Source organism: Muntiacus reevesi, chromosome 2 (genome assembly GCF_963930625.1).
Source record: "Muntiacus reevesi chromosome 2, mMunRee1.1, whole genome shotgun sequence".
Classification (NCBI taxonomy): Eukaryota; Metazoa; Chordata; class Mammalia; order Artiodactyla; family Cervidae; genus Muntiacus; species Muntiacus reevesi.
The window spans coordinates 213,981,594-213,997,411 of NC_089250.1; the positions used below are offsets into that span (position 1 = coordinate 213,981,594).

At 53.9% G+C, this 15,818-nt stretch overlaps 2 protein-coding genes across 3 annotated transcripts; both read right to left on the bottom strand.

Annotated features, from left to right (window-relative positions):
* Positions 1 to 899: 899 nt before the first annotated feature.
* On the bottom strand, positions 900 to 2,626 carry EPO (erythropoietin). The gene is made up of 5 exons (XM_065919317.1): positions 2,614 to 2,626; positions 1,930 to 2,087; positions 1,618 to 1,704; positions 1,211 to 1,390; positions 900 to 1,058 (listed from the first exon to the last, which is right to left on the bottom strand). Exons 1-5 carry the CDS (start codon positions 2,624 to 2,626, stop codon positions 900 to 902), a joined length of 597 nt encoding a protein of 198 aa, XP_065775389.1.
* An 8,345-nt stretch (positions 2,627 to 10,971) lies between these two features.
* POP7 (POP7 homolog, ribonuclease P/MRP subunit) lies at positions 10,972 to 12,151 on the bottom strand. 2 transcript variants are annotated; one of them, XM_065920409.1, is made up of 2 exons: positions 11,867 to 12,151; positions 10,972 to 11,654 (listed from the first exon to the last, which is right to left on the bottom strand). In XM_065920409.1, exon 2 carries the CDS (start codon positions 11,642 to 11,644, stop codon positions 11,222 to 11,224), a length of 423 nt encoding a protein of 140 aa, XP_065776481.1. In that variant the 5' UTR covers positions 11,645 to 11,654; positions 11,867 to 12,151; the 3' UTR covers positions 10,972 to 11,221. The 2 variants fall into 2 exon arrangements, with proteins under 2 accessions (XP_065776481.1, XP_065776480.1); XM_065920408.1 differs by having other exon boundaries at positions 11,913 to 12,146.
* Between the last annotated feature and the right edge of the window lie 3,667 nt (positions 12,152 to 15,818).

A 15,818-nucleotide genomic window follows, 5' to 3' on the forward strand; every position in this document is an offset into this window, starting at 1 on the left:
ACTGCCAGGGCCCAGGTTCAATCCCTGGTTAGGGAACTAAGAGCCCGCAAGCTGTGCAGTGCAGCCAAAAAAAAAAAAAAAAAAAAAGACTTATCCTGGGCCAGTTGGCAGCTACCTACTAAGGACTAGCCTTGAATGGAGCCACCTTATTGACCAGCGTGGGCAGAGCTTGTGGCCTCAGGCCAGTGGGGTCAAGAGGTCAGACAGGCCATGCGAGGCAGCACGTAGCGCCCTACCCCCTCCACCTCTGGCTTCCCGGACCTGCCACCTACTGCCAGGATGGGGACAGACCCAGGGAAGTACGGGGCTCCCAGGAAAATAGGAAAAACCAAGAGCCAGCTTGTGGTTTCAGTTCTTGCCAGTGAGGTTGAAAAATACACAAGACTTGGACCCAATGAGAACCAGGGGCCGGCCCCCATTCCATCTTCATGGCTCCCACCACCCTCCTTGTCCAGTGGACTCTGCTGTCACGGAGTCCCCATGAGACCCGGAGAATTCATGTCTTGCCCCCTAAATTCTCCAGTCCATCCTGTCCCTGCTTGGTACGTGTGAAAGGAGGTATCCATCCTCCAGCTTGTCCCAGCATTGCGGCTCGGCAGCATGCCAAGCTGAATTTCAGGGTCTCCCCAGCATGGTGCTGCCCCCAAGTTTAGGTTGAACTCTGAATTCCTCCAGCTTTGGGGCCTCAGACTGGCCCTGTGACATCCTTAGATCTGAGCTGAGCTCTGGACAGTTCCTCTAGCCCCTGAGATATCACCGCTGGCCCTGGAGTGTCCGTGGGACAGGCTGGTACGGAGCTGGTGGCCTGTCGACAGGGGTTGGGAGTGGTGGTGTGGAAGGCATGGCGCAGGCAGTGATGGTGAGCGAGGTGGTGGACGTGCCAGGGGTGATCCACCGGGTCACCTGTCCCCTCTCCTGCAGGCCTCCCCTGTGTACAACCTCAGCTTTCCCCGCAGGAAATTGGAGTAGATTCGGAAAAGCTTGGACAAAGCATCAACAGTGAATGTTCGGAGTGGGGCTGCGGAAGGGGTTGCATCCGGAAAGGGGATGGCTTCTTTCTGCAAAGAGAGGACTGAAGGTTAGCGCAGCGCCAGGGGCCCCGGCAGGAGATGGGTTTCGGGGTAGAATGGCTGGGGGGTTTCCTTGGCAGGACCCTTCTCTCATTTTACAGAAACAGAAACCCTGGGGGCAAGGAAAGGGCCAGACACACCTGGGCTCCCAGTGCCCGAAGCAGGGAGGTGAGACTGCGGAGGCCGCTGACAGCTTTGTCCACATGCAGCCGCAGGGCCTCACATGGCTGGGATGCGTTGGCCAATAGGACCTGGCCCCGCAGGATAGCTTCTGAGAGCTGGGCCAGACCCTGCCAGACTTCCAGGGCCTGTTGCTGGACCTAAAGGGAGCAGAGACTTGGAGTCAGCTGGCCTAAGTCAGCCTCACCCTCCTCCCTCTCAGCAGCCCCATGCAAACAGAAGTTTTGTAGAATGAATGAACAAATGAATGAATGAACGTTCACCCTCATCTTTGCTGCTCCATTTCTTCTCTCTCTAGCATTCTCCTGCCCATCCTAAGAGGTTCCCAAGATGAGACTTCCCAAGAGGAAGGAACCCATGAACTCACCTCCATCCTCTTCCAGGCATAGAAGTTAACCTTGGTGTCTGGGACAGTGATATTCTCATTGAAGCTGCAGGCTTCCACACAGCCCATCTGAAATGCACAAGCCTGGAGTCAAGGTCCCAGGGCCTCTGTCCAGCTTAGCCCCTCACTTAGCTTCCACTTAGGCACTGAGGACTACCACTCCTAGGACTTTTACTGGGGACTTTGGCTCCTCGCTTCCACCCCTGAACCAAGGGCCAGGTTCCTGAATCTTGGGGGGGACACCTTGAGCCCCAAGTGTGAGTTCTGTGGAAGGTCCTGGGGAGGGGACCTCACCGTGGCATTTTCGGCCTCCCTGGCCTCCAGGATGTACCTCTCCAGGACTCGGCTGTCACAGATGAGGCGTGGGGGGGCGCCCAGGACTGGGAGGCCCAGAGGAAACAGCAGAAAGGACAGCAGCAGCAGCGGAGTACAGTCTAGGAAAGAGAGCCGGGCTGCGGGTAAGGTGGGTTCTCGCAGGAGAAGGGCTAGTTTGGACCGGCAGGTTCACCCATCCCGCTGCGCGGGCCCCAGTGAGTCCTCCCCACCCGGACCTTGGGAGCGCTCAGGCTCTGCCTCCGCGTTCATTCAGTCCCGCGGCCGCGTGCACACCCCACCCCCCCCCAGCTACCGGCATCCACTTCTCCCGGCCAAACTTCAATCCCGGTGTGACAGCGGCGTCCCTTCTCGCAGATCCGGGTTGTGGCTCTCAGACCCAGGTGTCTGAGTCTTCCTCGGCACCCACAGAGCCGCGCCTCTTCTCCCTGAACCCCAGCCCTCCGCCCCGTCTCCGGCTCAGGTTCCGACTCTCCTCGGGGGACTCCTTGAGCCCGACCGACCGGCAGGTGAAGGCTGCCCCACCCCCTTGCCCTTCCGGGGTCCTCGGCAAGTCTCAAGTCCTTGAACCAGGCCACCTCGGGGCCAAGAGCCCCAGCGGTAAATTCCTCCTCAAACAGCGCTGCCCCGGCTGGGAGTACTCACCGCACGCCCCCATCTCCGTGCCTCGCCTGGCCCCTCAGCGACCTGGGGCTCGGCGGGTGCCTGCGCCGCGGCCCAGCATCCCGGGAAGCTCGACGGGGCAGGGCCGCCCCGCCGGCCGAACGAGGGGGCCGCGGTCCCCGGGCGCCGAGCGGGGTCGGGGCAGAGCGCGCAGAGCCTGGGACCAGGGTCCGGAGGACGGCGCGGCGAGGCGACCGGCGGGGTTGGCCCGGGGACTGCGGCGGCGGCCGGGGGTCGGGGCTGTTATCAGCTGTGTGCGTGCGGGTGGGGGGTTGGGGGGAGGCTGTGTGCGTGAGGGGTCGCGGGAGGTGGGGACCGGAGGGGTCACAGCCGGGGCAGGACGCCTGGGTCGGGGGCTCGCCGGGGCGGAGCAGATGCAGGCGCGGGTGTGGGGCGCGGGGCTGCCTGCCGTCCGACCCCTGGGTTCCGGAACGTGAGGCTGGGTGCGCGCCGCGGGACGGGCACAAGGCTGCCCTGGGAGAGCAGTGCCATTCTGCTGGGAGTGCCTGGGGACCCCGACGTATCCCCCCCCCACCCCCCCCAACAGAGATGGGCCTGTCTGGGTTCTTGCAAGGCAGCCAGGAAGGTGCTGGCTGGTCAAGTCAGTGGCCTCCTTCTCACGGTCCCAGTTCTTCTAGAAACCGGTGTTGTTCGAGCGGAGGAATTTAGTAGGAGTGGTGCACAGAGCAAGACATTTGGTGGGGTCTTCTCCTCCCACTCTTCACTTTTGAGGACCCTGAAAACCCAGAAATTGAACTTTTAGGTCAGTGTGCCTGGCAAAATTCTTAAGAATCTTGAATAGAACGAACCCCCAGAGGGATGGCACCTGGGGTCTGCAGCTAAGCCTCTGTGGTTTCTAGGAAGCCCTGGGGCAGGGGGCGAACTCCAGGGAGCAGGAGTCCAAGGATAGCTGGTCTCTCAAACCTTGGAAAGTGACCTGAGTGCCTGGACCTCAGTGCTCTAACCTGTCAAATGGGCCTCCTGAAAGCACTGTCCCAGCTCATGTTGCTTTCACAAATGGGAACCCTGACAAATACTGGTGGTTATTTGTATGTTCATTCACTCCCTCCCCAGTCCCGTAATATTAGATATATTTTATTTATGCATTTAATGCCTTCTTTGTGAAAGACAACTGACTACAAACTTTTCAGGACAGAAACATGTGTTAAGACCTAACTTCTGCCTCCTGGAGTTTGTAGCTTACAGTAGATATAGGGTGGGCTTGTGGAGCCATGTGTGAGGACCGGGGTGTGCAGAGCTGAGCTATGAGAGTTTGGAAGAGGGGGAGCTCACCTCTAGCTGGGGAATCAAGGAGGATTTGATGCAGGAGGTGAAAACAAGCTCAGCCTTGAAGGGCAGGCAGGATTTCATTGGGAAAAGATGTAAGGTGGATGGGGGAGGCCAATCCAGCCCTGTGTTGGTGGGTCAAGTGTTTTGGGGTGGAGGCTAGGGTGCTGCTTAGGGAGAGGTCAGGTTGTGAAGGGCCTTGAGGGCCACTCTGAAGAATTGGGACTTTGGAACGAGTGGGAAGTATTCATTCATTCAAGAAATATATATATAAGAGTACCTACTCGGACTCCCCTAGTGGTGCAGGAGATAGAAATCCACATGCCAGTGCTGGGGACACAGGTTCGAGCCCTGGTCTGGGAAGATTCCACATGCCATGGAGCCAACCAAGCCCGTGTACTGCAACTGCTGAGCCCCCGTGCTGCAATTACTACTGAAGCCCTCACGACCTGGAGCCTGTGCACCACAGCAAGAAAAGCCACTGCTGTGGGAAGCCCACACACCACAACAAAGAGTGGCCCTGGCTTGCTGCAACTAGAAAAAACCGGGGCAGCAATGAAGACCCAGGGCAGCCAAAAAAAAAAAAAAAAGAAGAATACTCACTGTTGACCAGGGACCTGGGAATAGAGCAGTGAATGAAACTGACAAGACTGCCTGCCCTGGCAGAACTGACATTCTAGTGGAGAGATGGATGACAAACACAAAAATGAATAAAAGACAGAGGCTCTCCAATGGCAGAAAGCTTTGAAGGCCCAGGAATGTTGGAGGAGGTGGCAATTTTAGATGAAGCAGGCAGAATGCGTACTGAGAAAGTGACTAAGTGAGGGAGATAAGGGGCGATCAAAGAGGGTTCAGCCAGATGAATGGGAGGGGCAGGGAGGCAGAGGCTTGAGGGTAATAATGAGGCCCCGACCTGCTCCCCTGCCCTCTGCTCACCCATGGCCTTCTCTCGGGGCCTCCCCGCAAACCTGGTGTGCCGAGTGCCAGTCTGCACCCCACACTGTGCCCCCTCATCCCAATTTCCCCCTCAGCACCCAGGCGGCCTCCCAGCCCCACATGGTCCTCGGAGCCCAGCCCTGGGACAAGATCCCAGCTGTGGGAGAAACACACGGACACTCACGTCCACACACGTCCGCACATGCGTTCTGTCCTGACTTCCCACATGCCTCAGCCTCTGCTCCCCGGGTCCCCAGACTCCTGCGTCACTGCCCTGACCTGACCACGGAGAGGGGGCCGGGGCGGATGGCGGGGAGTAGACACAGCCGGAGGAGAGGGAGGAGAGGAGGAGCCGTTCTGGCTGTGGGACCTGCCTCTCCCCTCACAGCAGCTTGGCAGAGGTTCCCCAGGCCCCTGCCTTCAAGAAAGGTAGATGGGCCCTGGGCAATAGCCCCTAGGTGCTGGGGCCTGCTGGACAAGGGTGACGTTGGCTCATCCGCTGGGGCTTTTGGAAAGAGAGCTGCAATTGCAGCCCAGGAGAGAAGGCAAAGAAGACGAGGGGAGAGATGGAACCTCCATCCAATCCCTAAGCCATAGTAATCCTACCGAGAGGGCAGAGGCTGATTTGGGGGCCAACTTCAACCCAGGTGCTGATGGATACCAGCCAGCAGGGTCCATGTGTCCAGCCTGGAAAGCAGGGGACCCTGAGGAGGAGGAAGCTACGTGGGACTCTCCCTCCGATGCCCAGTGCCCCCTGCCAGCGCCCCCTCCATCTGCCTCTGTATTTCTAGGGCATGGTGCTGGTCCAGTGCAGGGCCAGTGCAGAAGGTCGCCACACTGTCCCCTCCAGTTATCCCCAACTGGATGGCAGGGGTGGAGACAGGCTGGCGTCATCCTGACAGCCACCAGAGTAACTTTCCTGCTGAACAGCCTTATTCGGGGTATTACCCTGAGCATGAGCCTGCAGTGGCTCCTGGTTCCTCGGAACTAAGACCCTCTCTGCTCTGCCACCCACCCACCTTTCCAGTCTGTTCTCCCACTTCGCTCACTCCCGTGCCCGCATCACAGGAGCTCAGTTACATGATTTGCTGCCTCCTGTCCTTCACTCACTCTGTGCCCTCCACCTGGATCACCCTCGCCCTCCCACACTATTGATCCCTTTCTTCAAGCGTTACTTCCTCTACAAAGCCTTCCTGGATGCCCCAGCAGGAAGCTGTCTCCCTGCTCTGGGCTGCCATTCTTTATGTACATCCTTTATGTCTCGGAGCTTCCCTGGTGATTCAAATGGTAAAGAATCTGCCTGCAGTGAAGAAGACCTGGGTTCGATCCCTCGGTCAGGAAGATCATCTGGAGAAGGGAATGGCAACCCACTCCCATATTCTTCCCTGGAGAATTCCATGGAGAGAGGAGCCTGGTGCGCTACAGTCCATGGGGACGCAAAGAGTCAGACACAACTGAGTGACTAACACTTCTACTTTATGCCTCAAGTCTCCCCTCTTGGGGCCACCATGTACAGCTGTCAAGGTTGAGCACTGCACAACTCCAGGGGCCGCCATTCATTTGGACCCTGATGAGAATGGTATTCTCTGGAGTCATGCAGCACAGGTGCTCTGTTAATCGGAGGAGAGAGCAAAGGACGAAATATAGGCAGGTTTTGTTTGCCTTGGTGCCAGCAGGCACTTGGCATGTGGCCCGTCTGTGGTCCTCGCGCAAGTGTGGCTGGCATTGTGTAGTCTGTCCACTCCAGATACCTCAACCAGAGAATGGGAGGCCTCGAGGGAGGAAGTGAGCCCCTCATCTTCTGCATGCTTGCTGGAGCCGTGCCTGGACAACCTAGCTCTGGGTTCGCCGGGGCTTGAGAGGCCTTCATCTACTTCCTGAGCACGGAGCCCCTGAGGCGAGGCCTGAAAAGGGACAGTCGTGACCAGAGGATGGCGGGGGTGGAGACAAGCTGGAGTTGTCCCAGCAGCCGGTTCAGATTGAATCTCCAAGAAGCAAATTTACAGCCCCCCTGAGCTAGTGCAGACCCCCAGGAAGCACGAAGTCCCAGCTGCCTGGAGTCGTGTTGGGGCGGAGAAGGGGGGGCCTCCCGACCTCTCTGCCCTCCTCCTTTCCAATCAGTAGCTTCTCAGCCAGGCTTCGGAGCTCCGCCAGGGGCCCAGACCTTCTGTGCTGGGAAATGGGGTGGCTCAGACCTCGTAGGGTGTGATGGGGGAGGGCTTCCTGGCGCTTGGGGAACTGGGAAGGGAGTGAGGACTCAGAGAAGGGATTCCTGCTGGGAAGTCCTGTGCGAAGATCAGCTTGGAGAAACGGAGACAATCTCTGCTTCCTTGGCCACAAGGTAGCCCCTAGGACCAGATATCTGGGTTCTGTTCTCAGCGAGCAGCTCTGCCACTTCAGAAGCCTAACAAAGCTTGTCTGGTAAACAAGGGAGTCCAGATTTGGTGACCTGGTGAGCTCTGCCATTTACCAGCACCCAGCCTGGACAGGTGACCTTATGTCCAAGCCTGGGGATGGCAGAAAAAACGATAGTAACCACTTGCCAGGACTGTTGTGTGATTATGTAACGCCCGGCACGAGGTAATCAATACATGCTACCTGTTAGCACTGCACCCTTGGCTTTACTATCCCTGCTATTTATCCTCGCTTTGCAGGCCTGGAGACCAGATCCCCAGCATACTCTTCAGCCTTCCTCCAGTGTCTACCGCCACTCCTTCTGGGGAGGTGGGCATGGGTTTGTGACACCTTATCCCTGGTGTTGTAGCTGCCTCACTAAGCCACTCACTGGCAAAGGTCACGGGGACAGGGAGGTTTGGACGGAGGATGGGAGTCTCTCTGGGTGGACACCTCCACTGCTCTTTGGAGAAAGTTGCCGCCGAAACACAACTGATTGGAGCTGGGGGTAGGTCAAGACGTAGATATCAAGGCAACGCCCACACTCAGTTTATTCAAAGCCCGGAGCTGACCAGGGATTCCTTGTCCCCTTAACATGGGTCTCAAGGACCTTGGACTGAATGAGGCCTTCGGGCCCACCCTGGACAGGCCCCGAAGCATTACCAGGCCACCTTCCTTGGTTACTAGTCTCGATTCTCCCCCAGTACTTGAGCCCTTTTAAGAGGGCACGCAAAGCACCAAGACCTCCACCTCCAGATGCACCTCCCCAACTGAGGTTTCTATGAAGTATCAGCTGCATCCTAGGATCTCCTGCTCACAGGTACGGCTGAACATTCACAAGCTCCTTCACATGTCCTTTACCAGAAGGAAATCCTTTACCCACGTCCTTCCCATCCTTTACCAGAAGACAGAGCTGCTAAATTGGCCACAGTAGCTTTCCTGTCCAAACAAAAATAAAACATCAATTCAAAAGCACCCATAAGTGTCATTTAGGAAGATGGAATCTTAAGTGGTCATTTTCATAGACTTCTCTCTTGGTGGGATAACCTTTGCCTCATCCCCAAATCTGCAGTGGGTCATCTCTTCCCTTCAGAAGTACATTTACACACGCCTCTTGTCCATCTTCCCCATAGGCTCCAGGGTTTGTTCTCCCAGCTCCTGACCAAGCACTAGGAACTCCCCTGGACAGAGTGCAAGGAAGCTCCTAGAAGGATCATCCACCCACCCAGACCAGTTCATGTGTCCTGAGGGTCCGTCTTCTTTCTCGTTGCCAGTGCCGCAAAAGTAAAAGCCAGCAGGACTAAGAACCCAGCCTTGTAGATCAAACACACACAAGCCACCTTCCCTCCCCTCTCCCCATCTCCATGAAGAGGACCAAACCATTCCTTAGCAAAATAGCTCATGCTACCAACAGTTCCCCTATTTTTGGAACCCTTACTAATGCCAGGACAGCTCCAAGCACCATGTAAATTATTTGTCTTTCTAAATCTTATCTGTCCTTTTTCCTATTAGTTTTTAGAGACCCAGGGGTTTGTACCTCTCCGGGCAGACCTGGCACCTAACACAGATTCCACACAAGCAGTGGATTCTCAATAATACTAGAGATGAGGAGGGAAGACAAACATTTCAAATCTGACCTCGGGGGATCTGTTTTTGAAGTAGGAGGTTATTTTGCGCTCATTGTGGGCTCTGTAGCTGTTAAGCAAAAAGAAGGGAGGGGGACTGCATCTGGACACCCTTTCTGCCCCCATCACCTTCCCACTTCCCAAGCTGTGATGGAAGACACTGCAGAGAACCAGGAGAGGGAGGGGAGCAGAGGTGGCCGGTGGCCTCCCTACAGAAGGAGTGCAGAGCTCCTTGCCCCATCCGCCAGGCGTGGACTCTGACAGATGCAGGTGCCTTCCCCACACCCCCTACCTGACCCCACAGCCCCTCTTCCTTCGGTGGCAATGTCTAGGGGCTGTTTCTGCCGCTGAGGGAAGCCCCACTGGCAAGCAGTGAGAGAACATGGAGCAGAAACAACAAACAAATAAGCTGGAAGATGTCACAGCCAAAACAAACCAAACGCAAAAGGGCTGCTGCTACCACCTCTGCTGGGCCTGGGCCAGGAGCAGAGAGACCAGAGCACATACGTGCGAAGACACACACAGTTCCCTCCAGCTCCCTGCTGGCTCCCCACTCTGTTACTGGGGCCTCCTAGGCAAGGGAGCCTTGCAGTCAAGGCTGATAGGGAAATTGGGATGGGAGGGAATTGGGGGCATCTGATAAGAATCATCTCCGGTCTGTCTCCCTCAAATCTCCCCAGTGCTTCCTACTTTCTAGCTGCCGAGTGACCTCTAGTCCTACAACACACCCTGCCTGTTCGTGAATCCCCTTTGTGCATGCTGATGCCTCTGCCTGATGCTGCCTCTCCCCTCTCTTCTGCCTGGCAAACTCCTCTTCATACTGCAAAACCCAGGCCAAAGGTGAAACCATCTCAGACGTCACCAGGAAGCTAGCCATTCCCTTCTCTGTGCTTCTCTATTGTGGCTATTCTTACCTCTTACATCACACATCTTATTCACTGCACAAAAACTGGTATTCCACCTTCCCAACTAAATGGTCAACTCCTTGAAGGTAGTGGCCGTTTTATACCCACCTTTGTATCCCCAGGGCCCGGCCCAGGCCTTGTGGCTCACAGCAGGCACTTGGCCTGTGTTTAGTCATTAGAATGAAGCACCAGTCCTTCTGTGAAGAGTTCACTTTCCTATGTGACTGGCAGTCACTTCCACAGCATGAGTCCCTCCTCCACAGGAACCCTCAAGCCAGAGGGAGAGGTTTTGCTAAATGAGAAGGCTGATTTTCAGAACCCCAAACCAAACTGCCTTCAAGCAAACTGGAACCAAATTCAAATTTAGATCAAAGTCTTTCAAGCTCTTGTGACCTCCCCCAACAGTAAAATCAATGTCATAACTAGCATGTGTCTATATACATATCTATAAAACTGCCAACAAAATATTACCATGGAAGTTATTTTTTACTTGATTTTTAAAAAGGTTTTGACCTAGTAAATCAAGACCCACATATGGGTTATCAACCGCTCTGATAAACATTGCTTTAGGTGACTTGTTGGATAAATAGGAAAAATCAGATCCTCCTACAAACATCCAAGCAAATAAGTAAGTGCTTATGACCTGTGTACCCAGTAAGTCAGAGGGAAAGCTTTTCTTTCCCACTTAGAACAGCCCAGCCACAGGGTGTGAAGGGCTCTGGACCACAGCTGTTTAGAACACTTTGGATCCCCTAGGACCAGGAATCAAATGAAGCAGTGTCAATCCCTCCCACAACCTAATACAAAGGAGGCCCCATCTTTGTCTTTCTCTCTCTGTAAGCCCTCATCCTTCCTGTGCCCAGGAACTACCAACAGAGAAGCTGATACTTTCCTCACACACAACTAGACCCCAGCTGCTCGCCAGCAGGCAGGAGTATATACTTCATTCTCCCTGCCTTCTGCGAGGATGAAATATTTTAAAACAAACACTGGGATTGTCAGGCTTCTGCACTGCACTAACGTTTGTCTTATGTTGCAATGTCTGTAGGACAATTGATGCTCTTTCTATGAAAGCAGGAAACACCAGGGTTCCCCTCCTGTATCTAAATCTTCGTCACGTTTCTTCCTATTCTCCTCTCCAGAATTTACACAGGGGAGAGGCAGTGCAGCGGGATGGGTGGCCAGGCACCAACATAACTTGAAACTTTTTATTGTACAGGACAATGGCTACAGACCACAAAGATCCAAGAAGATCCACTGCTTGGGCCCAACAAAAGACGGTATTTGCCCTCTCAATTCAGAGTCCTCCGGGCTGCCAGGGGATGGGCTTTTTCCCAAATGGCTCTGGCTGAAGATCCATGACAGTACTCAGGACAAGAAGAGCCACATCTGAGCCCCAGCTGTGTGGGGGTGGGTGGATAAGGTGGGCCAGCCTCATCTCAGTTACTTGGGCGTGACCCTGAAGACGCGGATGTGGATGGCAGAGTTGTTGCGGATCCGGGTCAGCGGCTCTCGTGAATCCGTCTCCGGTTCCAGCTCATCGACAAGCTCCACGGTGGAGGTATTGGCAGCCACTTGCAAGGACCCGAAGCTGCCCGCCTGCAGTTGTAAGGCAATGTTGATGGCCCGGTTGATGGCCAGGCCCAAGCCGTGGATGTAGATCTCACTGCATGCGTTCTGACCCCGCGCCCCTCCGTCCAACAGCTTCTGGCAGCGGGCCAGCTGCGCCTTAAAGTCAGTCTTCATGTTGACATAGATGTCATTGGGCCTCCGGGGCAGGCGGTGGGGAAGCCGCTTCCGCAGGGTGTACTCCACCGGGTCCAGCTCAGCCTCGACGGTCCCGCGGGGCTCTCGGTTTTCGGCCATGCTGTGCGCCCTGGCACGGGAAAGGGACGAGAACAGCCAAGGGTGAGGAGTGACCCACGCTTCCTTCCCCACCCGGTTTCCAGCCCACAGGGTGCACATGGCGGGGGGGGGGGCGCGCTCGACGCCCCTCTTCCCTTCCACTCTCAGTCCCCTCCCACTCACCTCCAGCTCCCGCAGCTCCCCCACCCTCAGTTCCCGGACAGTCATCACATCGCTCCCCACCTCGGGTCCCTCCACCGCCCCCTTTCCCCAGCTCTCCAGCGCCTACTCTCTCCGGTCCCCGTGTTCTCCACGAGCACACGGCCCGCTCCCTTGCCAGGCCACTCGAGCGTTGCGCCGACTGGCCGGAGTAGGTGGCGCTGCCCGCGACCAGCGGGGCCACAGCAGGGAAGAGAAGCGGGACGCGCCGCCCAGACGCCGGAACGCTGAACCCCTGCGGGCGCCAGGCGTCGGAAAAGGGTGCCGAGTGCGCACGCGCGCTCATCCCCAGCCACGGCTAGGCCCGCGGCATCCACGAATCGCCTTCCCGGCCTCCGTTCTCCCCGCCCCTTTCCTCAGAGCTCGCAAAACCGCGCGATGTGTTTGAATAACGCGAGGTTTCCGGGGCCGACGGGATCTACCACGTGTACGCCTCCCAGGCGGGGCGCGGAGGCGGGAGGCGTGTACCAAGTCCGAGCCCGGGGAGGACTTCGGTAGGGCAGTTCAGTTCAGTTCAGTCCGCTCAGTCGTGTCCGACTCTGCGACCCCATGAATCGCAGCACGCCAGGCTTCCCTGTCCATCACCAACTCCCGGAGTTCACTCAAACTCATGCCCATCGAGTCGGTGATGCCATCTAGCCATCTCATCCTCTGTCGTCCCTTTCTCCTCCTGCCCCCAATCCCTCCCATCATCAGGGTCCTTTCCAATGAGTCAACTCTTCGCATGAGGTGGCCAAAGTATTGGAGTTTCAGGGTCGGGCTTTTTGCGGCCAGTTCAAGTCCCCGGTTTGCGAGGGGTGGGGGTGGGGGGTCCCTAAGGGGAGAATGGAGGAGAGGAGGCTATTGTGGGGGCTTGGAGAATTTGGTAGTCAGGGCCTTCCAAAGATGGTAGGGAGGGCGCCGAGTTCCATAGAACGTGATCGGGAAGGTGTCTGCGTCCGTCGCGGTCCCTCGGGTCAGGAGGCGTGGCAGAGTTGGCAGAACCGACTTCCCGCCCAAGGTTCGCGTCGCCTAAAGACCGAGAGCGGGTAAACGAGTACCTAGGCTCGGTCCTTGTGGGAGGACAGCGCTCTGAGACCCCACTGCAGTTCACGGGGAGCCGTCCTCCCATTCCTCTGGCAAGGCTGACTCAAAGGCCAATCCCTTGGGGACCGAGGGCTATGAGCCGTTGTGGTTGAATCACTATGAACTGCAGCTCGCTAGGCTTCCGTGTTCTTCACTATCTCCGGGAGCTTGAGCAAATTTATGTCCATTGAGTCGGTGATGCCATCCAATCATCTTATCCTCTGTTGGCCCCTTCTCCTGAGCCGTAAGCCTCCCCCACCCAAGCCTTCACAGCTTCCTTGTGGCCCGCCTGCCCTACTCAGACCCCTCAACTGCCCTCCAGCTCTGCGGTCACTGCGACCACTCAGAAGCTGGGACGTGCGCCCCCTGGCGGGAAGGGGGGCGCAGCACTTGGGGGGATTGGTGGCTCCCCAAGACCACTGAGAAGGGGCTCTCTGCCCAGACTGGTTTAGCTTTTGGAGAATTACATTCGAAAATGAGTTAGACCTGCATTGGAGACCTCAACTACTCTCCTCTGAAGTTTCCTCATCACTCAAATAGGGATGACAATTCCCATCTTGCTACTTAGTTTCAAAACCCAATATAACCTTATAAACTGCAAGCCTACAAGTGTGAATTGGCATTTTTATGTCCCCCCAGACGGCTCTCTTATTGCCTAGGATGGAGTTTGACCCCATATGACTAAAGGTTGGAAAGAGGCTAGGCTCTTGCAAACTTAACTTCCCAGCACCATTTAAAGTCTGTGCTTCTTCTTTTAAACTTCAGATTCTTACGTTAGGTGGCGTTTATTTGGGGGTGAAGAGGAAAGGCTGGCGCAAATCTTCTGTCTCAGTAGTGACATCTTAACTGAATTTTATATATATATATATACACACACACATATATATGTATATATGTATATATATATATATATATATATTTGGTTGCGCTGGGTCTTAGTTGGGGCACATGGTTCTTCAGTTGCAGTATATGGGATCTAGTTACCTGCCTGGGGATGGAACCCAGGCTCTGTGCATTGGGAGTGTGGAGTCTTAGCCACTAGGCCATCAGGGAAGTCCCTGAACTGAATTTTGATGGGCAAACAGGAGTTCTTCAGAGAACCAAGGAGTTTTCTGGAATCACTGAACACTATTTCTAAAACAATGGATGCATAATTTAAGTTTTCACCTTAAGGAACTAGAAAAAGTAAAGCCAAAGGGAGAAGATGGGAGGAAATAAAAAGAGCAAATATCAATGAAACTGAACACAGAAGTAAACTCAAACTACAAGCTGGTTCTTTGCAAAGATCAATAAAATTAGTAAGCCTCTAGCAAGACTGACAAGAACAAGAGAAAGAAGACTCAAATTATGATTCCCAGAAATGAAAGAGGGAATAGCAATAAAAACCCCTCACGTTATAATATTCTTAGAGAATAATATTAACAACTCTACATAGATGAATTCCACAACACATATAAAATGGAGGCATCCCTTCTGGCTCAGACAGTAAATAACCTGCCTGCATTGCAGGAGGCCTGGGTTCAATCCCTGGGTGGGGAAGAGTCCCTGGAGGAAGGCATGACAACCCACTCCAATATTCTTGCCTGGAGAATCCCCATGGACAGAGGAGCCTGACAGGGTACAGTCCATGGGGTGGCAGAGTCGGACACTGAGCGACTAAGCACATACTGGCAATAAGCAATCAGAAGCCAAAATTTAAAATCATTCACAGTCATTCCAGAGAGGGGGGAAGAACGTAGAGGAAGGGAGGGAGAGGGAAAATATTTACATATAAGTCTAACAAAAACATGTACAAAATGTGTATGCTAAAAAATACAAAATGCTAATCAAAGAAATCAAAGATCTAAATTAATGAAGAGACAGATATTGGAAGACCAAAATATTATGTCAGTTCTCCCAAAGTTTCATGCAATTCCTATGAAACCCCAGCCAAAAGTTTTATAGATGTAGATAAGTTTATTGTAAAATTTATATGGAAAGGCAAGGGAAGTTAAAGCAACTTTGAAAAATGAAAAGTTGGAATCACACTACCTGATTTTAAGACTTATTGTCTAAACACAGTATCAAGACAGTGTTGTATCTGCCAAGGGACAGGCACAGAAGTCAATAAAATGGAGTAGAGAACCCAGAAACAGGTTCACACAAGTACAGCCAGCTGATTTTTGATAAAGGCGCAAAAGCAGCTGAATGGGGAAAGATGAGTCTTGTCAACAAGTAGTGCTAAAACAATTGAATAAATAGGCAAAGAATTGAAACTGAATTCTCAGCCCAATGCAAAGAAATTAACATAAAATGGATGGTAGATCTAAACATAAAATGTAAAATTATAAAACTGTTAGAAGAAATATAGGAGAAAATAGTCTTCATGACATATAGTCAGGTAGAGATCTTAGATACAACTCCAAGGGCAAATCCATTAAAGAAAAGAATTAACTTCATCAAAATTAAAAATCTTTTCCTCTGTGAAAGGCCACCCAGCCACAGTCTGGGAAGAAAATATCTGCAAATTGCATATCCAACAATGGACTTGTCTCCAGATTAGAGAACTCTCTAAACTCAAGTGTTTGAAAACAATTAGAAAATGGGCTTGAACAAAGGGTTTTTTTAGCAAATAGGATATGAGGATGACAAATAAGCACAGAAGATGTTCAACATCATTAGCCATGATGGAAATGCAATTAAAACCATGATGAGATGCCACTCACCACCTATTGTTCCTTCTGTTGTTTAGTCCTAAGTCCTGTTGGACTCTTTTGTGACCCTACGGACTGTAGCCCGCCAGGCTCCTCTGTCTATGGGATTTCCCAGGCAAGGATACTGGAGTGGGTTGCCATTTTCTTCTCCAGGGAATCTTCCCGCACCTGGGATCAAACCCAAGTCTCCTGCATTGGCAGGCAGATTCTTTACCACT

Bases quoted from the DNA above. Each gene is read 5' to 3' on its own strand.
- EPO (XM_065919317.1), bottom strand. The intron at 1,705-1,929 runs GTGAGGTCCCCT...TGTGCATTTCAG, and splicing joins GGGAGGCCGAAAATGCCACG to ATGGGCTGTGTGGAAGCCTG. The intron at 1,059-1,210 runs GTGTGTCTGGCC...CTCTCTTTGCAG, and splicing joins TTCGGGCACTGGGAGCCCAG to AAAGAAGCCATCCCCTTTCC.
- POP7 (XM_065920409.1), bottom strand. From the start codon at position 11,644: ATGGCCGAAAACCGAGAGCCCCGCGGGACCGTCGAGGCTGAGCTGGAC.